This window comes from Anthonomus grandis, unplaced genomic scaffold (genome assembly GCF_022605725.1).
Source record: "Anthonomus grandis grandis unplaced genomic scaffold, icAntGran1.3 ctg00000184.1___fragment_3, whole genome shotgun sequence".
In the NCBI taxonomy this organism is placed as follows: Eukaryota; Metazoa; Arthropoda; class Insecta; order Coleoptera; family Curculionidae; genus Anthonomus; species Anthonomus grandis.
In genome coordinates this window covers 44244-52355 of record NW_026088439.1, presented here as the reverse complement: position 1 = coordinate 52355, position 8112 = coordinate 44244, and the positions used below count along the sequence as shown (strand labels likewise).

Below are 8112 nucleotides of genomic sequence, written 5' to 3'. Positions count from 1 at the left end.
CTTTAGTTGTTTTTGTAATTCTTTATAGATTGTGGCAAGACTTGTAAACGTATATATTGTTCTGCTAATACAATCTACTTGAATAAAATTTAAATATATTCAAGTTTAGATATTTTTTTTAATACGAATATCGTCTTTAACTTAAGAAGATTTCCAGGTAAAACAATTATTTGTATAGGACATTATTATTTACTGGTTTTATTGGATATTACGTTACTATTTCAGTAATAATCAATTTAGAAAATACTAACTCGCACGTTCTATTATTGCAAAGAAGAAAAATATTTCTCTTTCAATAATTCGCTTATGAAATAGTATTTTCTAAATTGATTGTTACTAAAATAGTGACGTAATATAAATAATTATGAATTCGTCACAACAATATAGATTTTACCACATTATTGTCCACCAATAATGCAATTATTTGGGATCAATATATGGAAGAATATTATTGTTGAATTGTTTTTTCAAAATCACATTTTGACCCTTAGAAATTCATCCTCGGGAACTTCATTAAACACAAACGTTTTAAATAGTAAGTAGCATTATTATTTAGAAAACCAACTTACTCCTGTCTATGCAGGGAATATCGATACAAAACTTTGCATGACTATTTTTAAAAAGATTTTCCTAATATTCTGGGTATATGCACTGAACGTTCTGTTCTGTTTAGAGACTTTATATAAAGTAATGATTTTATATTAAAGTGTCCAGGACATTAGGGCTGTAGTACTTCCTTATACTCGAGAATCGTTCAAATCGAACAAATTATTTACATATATTAATTCTAAATCGCCCAACTTGGTCAAACATAAATTTCCCGCTCCCTTTTATTCAGCGTTTTCCTTTGGTCGCCATGACTACCCCCGAATGAGGAAAATCGAAATTTTCCGCGTATGCGCTCATGTATTTTACATCGTTTTTCACCATACATACATACATATAATGAGAACACAGTAGTATAGACCTTACTCCCGTTTTAGGTTCTTTTTTTACGTTAAATGAACGATAACGTAGTATGAATGAAGGGTAATTCGGTAAACTTACCGGTAAGTAATTTCGCAATGTTAATGTATTGATTCAATATGCGGCAACTTTAAGATAACAATTGCGTTGTTGATGTTATCGTTCATACCATGGCCAGGGCCGTCCGTTTTCAAGATTTCCTGTCCTCGAGATAACGCCAGGATCGTAAGGAAAGTGGTCAGGACCAAGTGGATACCGCTTTTAGAGAAGTATAAGGTAAAATTTCCCGTTTACACGAATTAATCCTATAGGAACGCTCATTTGTGCCACGGAGGAATGCTTGCTATACAGGGTTATGATTTAATAAGGGCTATGTTCAATAAAAAGGGCAGGGATGTTTTTATTTTTTTTGTCTTTTGAAAAAATCTTAACCGCGTATTGTATATCATTGCATTAATGACTTGCAACATTAATTGATAAATTACATTTAACATTCTTTTATACTTACATTCATTTAGCAGCAATTCAAACCAGCTATATCCAACTATTTCAATTACCTATGGTCCTGAATATTTGACATATAGTCTTCAAGTAAATAACTTTCAACTGTATTTGTAATTGAAAATAGTAACAATACGTTCAATTCAGCAGAGAATCGAAAGACTTGACTAATTATGCTTGGCTTTGGTAAGAAAACTAGAACACATAACGAACTTCGGATAATTTTTAATAATAAATACATAAATATGCGACAGAGAGCCTGCAAGTCAGTTTATAATCAGTAGAATGGAGGCCAACTGTTAAGGTCCTTGACAAACCAGAAAAAACTGAGCAATTTCTTCTTCGGTTAACACCTTTATGGAAAAAAAGAACTCTTAAGGCTACAGGGTTCTGGAGGATTATGAGCGATATGAGTTCCTCAGGAAGGAAATAAAAGCCTAACAACTTTCTAAAAACATGTCGACACACCGTATTTACAAACAATAAGATTATTGATATATTGTCATGTTATGTGTGTGCCGTTTTTTTTTTAACCTTTTTATGGACATTTTGTAATAATATCATTTTTCCCTTGACAATGGTTTAACAACCGAAACGCGTCGGGATTCTTGAAATAAAGATTGTGAAGTAAACAGGACCCTTCGTCTATTATTTTGCTTTACATAATGGTACTTCACCCTGGAGAAATTTATGATAATATTAGATTTATATAAGTTTTCGAAATTCAAAATATTCCAGATATGCCAAATAGACTGACTTTACCGCCGTCCATAGATTACAACTATGGTTGTAATTGATAGACGGTGACTACTTTATTTAGGGTTATCTCAAAAATGAAGTATACAAACATACACACGCTTAATCTCAAAAATTCATTAAAATCATCTATAGACTTGTGCAAAAGACATACACGTATCTGATGAACTATTTTCTCATACGATAGAGAAACACTTGTTCGAGAGTGTTTAGGTAAAGTGTTATTGATTTTCAGGTGAAATTGCCTTTAGAATGCCCCTTTCACCCGCAAAGGGACATTTTTTATCCGCAACAAGCGATGAAAAAACAACACAGACCTTCGCAATGGACCTGCGGCATATGCGGCAAATCATTTTTCGAAGAACAGTTTCTAGACATGCATTTCGATAATCGGCATAAAGGGAAAATTAACCTGGTAAGTGTCTTAATTTAACCTCGATAACTAATGTTGTTTAATTTATCTAAAGAAAGTGACTAAACTATTGCCTAATATTCCAGGCCGAAGACGCCGTTTGTTTGGCAGACTACTGTGATATAATGCGTTGCGACGTGCTGAGTCTCATAGAGCTTAAGTCAGAAACTTCAAAACCAGAGAACACCGACATTGAGATCTGGAGGGAGGCCTCGGCTTACTCGAAAGCCTTAGCCGCCCAGGGACCACGCGATATTGCCAAATACGTGTTGCAAAACGGACACTTGGGTTTGCAACGGAGTGAAAAGAAATGCGCGGCGATTGCCGGAACCTTAAAGTGCCAAAAGGCTGAGGATAAGGGGGCTGCAAGTGTAAAGGGTACAAACTATAATTGAGGAAACGAACCGTTAGAGACAGATGATTGTTTTTTTTTAAGGCGGCACAAACGACGAGGACGTTTTTCAGCAAAATTTCAGCAGCAACAACAATAATCAGGTTTGCCAAAGCGACCTCGTCGACTCGGCCTTACCAGCACCGGACGAACGCCAGCAGCGCATCGATAAAATTCAAAAACTGAAAGCGGACTGTAAGCCTGAGGAACTTCAAAAGATCAAAACCAAGTGCGAGATTTTAGTTAGGGATTGTATAGCTAACTTATTGATACAACTTAGCGTTAAGGATTTTAGGGAGATCGAAGGTATTTATTTATATTTTACCGCACTTTATACTCTCTCAGATGTGAAAGTTCCGGTCACGGTTTCGCGTTATTTTAGCACAGTTAATTAGAAACATACCGTTTTCATAAACGTCCCTTCGGTTTGTCTGCAGCAGGTTCACAATACTCGTCACCCGTGCAATTTGTCTGAGACCACTCACTGTCTATAGAAGTCGATTTTATCGCAGTTTCCGCATCTGGTTTAGAGTGATTTCTGCCGAAGGTGAAACTCATTTAAAGGACCCGCATCCCTGATTGTCGTCTTTAAATTTAAAGTCTACGGCTGGGAAAGTTTCTGTATAATATACACGTTCGGCCAAATCGGGTTTTGGGTGCGAGCTTAATAATAATTATAACGTGTAATAATTCATATGAACTGTGCAACGCTGAAAAAAGTTATTTGAATAAAAGGGCCTTTTTTTAGAGTTACGGACCATTAAGATCATAAGATAGATCTGAAATTTATTATAAGAAGTAATATAAAAGTAAGAGAATAAGGAGGATCAGAGATTAGATATAAACAATTTTCTCCAGATTATACCTTTAGATGATCCCAAAGATGGAACTAAATACTAGGCTTTGTATTTGTGTTAATCAAGCTGGTCTCATTATAATAAAACGAATATTTAAAAAAAATCTTCATTACCCTTTGGAATATCTTTTAATTTGTTCTGTATCTTAATGCCGATGTTGATAATGTTATTTTTACAAAAATAAAATATGGAGGGGGACGATTTTTTAAGAAGAAGTAAAATTTCAGTAGAAGGACTCAACTGCCTGAAAGTGGTCAAATATTTCTGTCTCTTACAGGCACGCAGGGAAGCTTGAAAAAAAGTTCGTTTTCTGTGAAATTCAGACGAGAAAAGTGGTTCCTGGAAATAGTGCATTATTTCCAGCATTTCGATGCGGTTGAGGTAGGATTCTAAGTCTATCAAGTGCCTGGAATTAGTCAAATCTTTCTGCTTCTTCCAGGCACATAGGAAAGATTGAAAAAAAATCGTTTTCTGTGAAATTTAGACGAGAAAAGTGGCTCCTGGAAATATTACATTAGTTTCATCATTTCCATGCAGTTGAAGTAGGATCCTAAGTCCATCAAGTGCCTGGAATTAGTCAAATCTTTCTGTCTCTTCCAGGCACACAGTGAAACTTGAAAAAAAATCGTTTTCTGTGAAATTTAGACGAGAAAAGTAATTCTATGAAATGGTGCATTTTTTCTAGCATTTCCATGCAGTTTAAGTAGGATTCTAAGTCTATCAAGTGCCTGGAATTAGTCAAATCTTCCTGTCTCTTCCAGGTACACAGGGAAGCTTGAAAAAAAATCGTTTTCTGTGAAATTTAGACGAGAAAAGTAGTTTCTGGAAATAGGGCATTATTTCTAGCATTTCGATGCAGTTGAGGTAGGATCCTAAGTCTATCAACTGCCTGGAATTAGTTAAATCTTTCTGCCTCTTCCAGGCACACAGTGAAGCTTGAAAAAAAATAGTTTTCTGTGAAATTTAAACGAGAAAAGTGATTCTCTGAAATGGTGCATTATTTCCAGCATTTCCGTGCAGTTGAGATAGGGTCCTAATTCCAGAAAAGCCTTGATCAGTTGAGGAGTGACTTTATCAACTTCCTTGAATTAGTAAAATGCTTCAGTCTTTCCATACTTGGCCCCTTAACATCCATTCATTTATGTGAAATACTGTTGGGTCTACGCATGCCAAATATAAATCTTAGACAAGAATTTTATAAAACCTGAATACGTTGCTTAGTCATATTATCGAGGCAGAGGGTGTGTATTATGTAACAAAAATTAAAAAGGGACAAAATCCAGGATTCAAATAATGTTATTTTTTTCGTCTCTTTATTTATTACCTGTGCGAATAGTAATCTAAAATCCCCCCAAAAAAAAATTTTTTCGTTGCCAATATTTAAAATTAAATCATTAAATATACTTGACCGAAGAGTATCACAAGACAAAGAGCACTGAAATCGATTTTAAAGGTTTTAATGACTCAACAGTCCTGACAGCTTCCTAGGATCGCTGTTTTATATTTATGTTGACATCACAATACTGAAGACACCTTGTACACGTTAGAAATATATACTTTGGACCCGATTAGTCAAATATGATCTTATTACATCCAACACGATTTGTTTTAAAATAATATAATAGCATTTCACGATTTACAGCTTTTCAATAATATAACTTTACGAGAACCTTTGATGCTCCATTTCTATCCAGAGATGTGTCTGTTATAATATGTCTGTGTCAGCCAATACAGTTTCACAACAATGCCCCTGTCTAAAGCCCGATTGCTTTTTAAGTTAAATTTTATTATAGTATTTTTTTGCAATAACAAGTTGAAAAGCGAATAATACGACCCGAATTAGAGGTGGAGACGTGCTATTGCGTTTCCCATTAAGGCTTTGCCTATAAATTATTGTTGTATAAATATTGTCGCACCCAAGATATAACCCACAGTAAACAGCTTCTGAATAGCTGTTTACTGTGATATAACCACCGCACTGCGGAGCTATTTACATCTGTGATATAACCTATCCAGCCTTGTATTGTGCTATAAGGGATACAAGTGCCTCCATAATCAACATTTCTTTAAATATATTTCAGAGGAATTAAACCGGGCAGTATGTTGGTACCTAACGTGCGACAGATACTGGGAAGATTCCCAAGGCGACATAAAAACGTTCCCCTGGGGAATTTTGTGTATGGCCTTCATGCTCCTTTCGTTGGGTTTTTGCTTTTGTTATTACGTCGTTTGGGTACTGTTCGAGTGAGTATTAAATAAATCGAGCAATAAATTACTTTTTAAACTTAAAGTATTTCCAGTACCGACGATGGGAGTGTCACGAGTGCGAGCATGACGGATCGGTCTACTCCGTCTCCTGCTCATGCCCTGAGACCGGACGGCAGTACGACCATCATTGACGGGGTACACGTGTACTCCGAAGATTATATCGGGTCGGACAAGGATAGCGATTACATTTATGTCACGTATCCTCCTGACTTGAAAAGAAGACTGTTAGAAAGGTAAGTGTTGTGTTCGGTTGTTAAAATATAATTTTTTTTAGAATGCAGGACATTATTTGCTTTTTAATTTATAACTTTTAGATAGTTTGTCATCCTGTATAGTTAGATCATTTAATATAGATTTGCTTTAGATGGCTAGTAATACCTTGTTATTTTATTTTCTTAGCTGCTACAATCGAACCACGCGATTGTGAGACTAGAAGCTGCTAGGGTAGAAGAGTGCTTTACTTTTTCGATAATATAAAAATGCTCTAAAACGTGTAAAAAGTGTCTTTAGTTAACGTAGAATTTAGTTTCTTTTTTTAACAGACTGATATTTTCAAAAAAAAAAATAGTCCAATTAGTTTAGGTTTTGTTAGATTTTTTAAGAATCCTTACCATTTGCTTGAAATATTAAGCTGTGTAGTACCTATAGCTCCTAATTTTTCTGAAGACAGTTAAATAAGATATTTTAAGATAATGAAGTGCTACATATATTTCTTAGTACCGATATAAATCCTCACGAGAGTTGGGTACGTATTACCACCAAGCTGACCCATACCTTTTACCTATTACCAAGCTGTATTTTTATTTATCAATATTCAAAAAATGGTAGATAGGTTTAACAGTTTGTATATTTGTTTGTTTCTTGTACGTTATATATTGTGATGTAAAAAATGGATCCAAAACTGAAGAAATATAATAAAGATTTGTTAGATAAGAGTAGAGTTTCATTTACCGTTTCTCAGACGATAAAAACTACATTCCTATAAGTGATTCAACTCGCTTCCAATAAGTCTATTTGTTAGTTGAAAATTCGAATAAATGCACATCTGAGTCCATGGTGAAAACGCAATAAGAAATCTTGTCTTATCTACAGACGTTATTTCCCGTCCAGGTTCATATCCTGTCGGTATAATAAGCATTAAAGTACCCTCTAGTGAGTAGGGGATAACTACTCGTTTACTTTCTACTCTTACAAAAACTTTAGATCTACTTAATAAACAGCACGTCTCAATTCCTGCAGTATTCTTGAACTAATTATAAGTAAGTTGGAGTAGTTCGAATCTCGGGGATCGTTCCAAAACAAATAGTATATCAATGTTCTACTGAACTTGCAGGGGTTCCCAAGGACTGTTTGGACAGTTTTGGAATATATAATATAGGTCAAATTGAATTAACCTGTGGCAATAATGAGTTGGACGTAACTTTAACACTGGTTTTCGCTTAGGTATACTTAATAAAGTGTTTTCTCTCTTGTAATAATGAAGTCGTTGTTGTAAATCCTGAATAGGAAATTTTTGCCTCTTCTTCTTTTTATCCAGGTTATAATAAGTTCTTGGAATTAGATCATAATTTATTTCTTCCAGGCAGTTGAAACACATTAAAGGCTTATGAGGTTATGGAGTTCCATCGGATTGACAATTTCAATTTCCTGGACAAATTAAATCATTTATATTCTTCTCTTTCTTTACATATTTTCTTCCAGGTTATAAGCTTAGTTGCCCTAGCTGAAGACTTTTAGCTGTATTTAAATATGTAAAGAAAAGCGGTAGAAATAATCTGGATACTACGAGCAATACCAGTCACAACTTTAAATGCAAAGCAAACATTTTGTTTGTTAAGGACGTAATGCTCAAAGAGGATCTGGTCTCGAAGAAAGTAAGATCATTGTCAGTCATTTCAATATGGATCAGAAAATGAGGTGTCTAAATTATATTGGAGAATTCAAGAAGAGATTTCACTAGA

At 34.7% G+C, this 8112-nt stretch overlaps 1 protein-coding gene across 2 annotated transcripts; it reads left to right on the top strand.

The window, feature by feature from the left end:
• The first annotated feature begins 940 nt into the window (after positions 1–940).
• LOC126749520 (uncharacterized) lies at positions 941–7045 on the top strand. Of its 2 annotated transcripts, none has more exons than XM_050459219.1 (8): positions 941–1049; positions 1102–1242; positions 2459–2638; positions 2722–3013; positions 3072–3332; positions 5965–6127; positions 6184–6384; positions 6551–7045. In XM_050459219.1, exons 1-8 carry the CDS (start codon positions 1023–1025, stop codon positions 6576–6578), a joined length of 1293 nt encoding a protein of 430 aa, XP_050315176.1. In that variant the 5' UTR covers positions 941–1022; the 3' UTR covers positions 6579–7045. The 2 variants fall into 2 exon arrangements, with proteins under 2 accessions (XP_050315176.1, XP_050315174.1); XM_050459217.1 differs by having other exon boundaries at positions 6175–6384.
• Positions 7046–8112: the final 1067 nt, after the last annotated feature.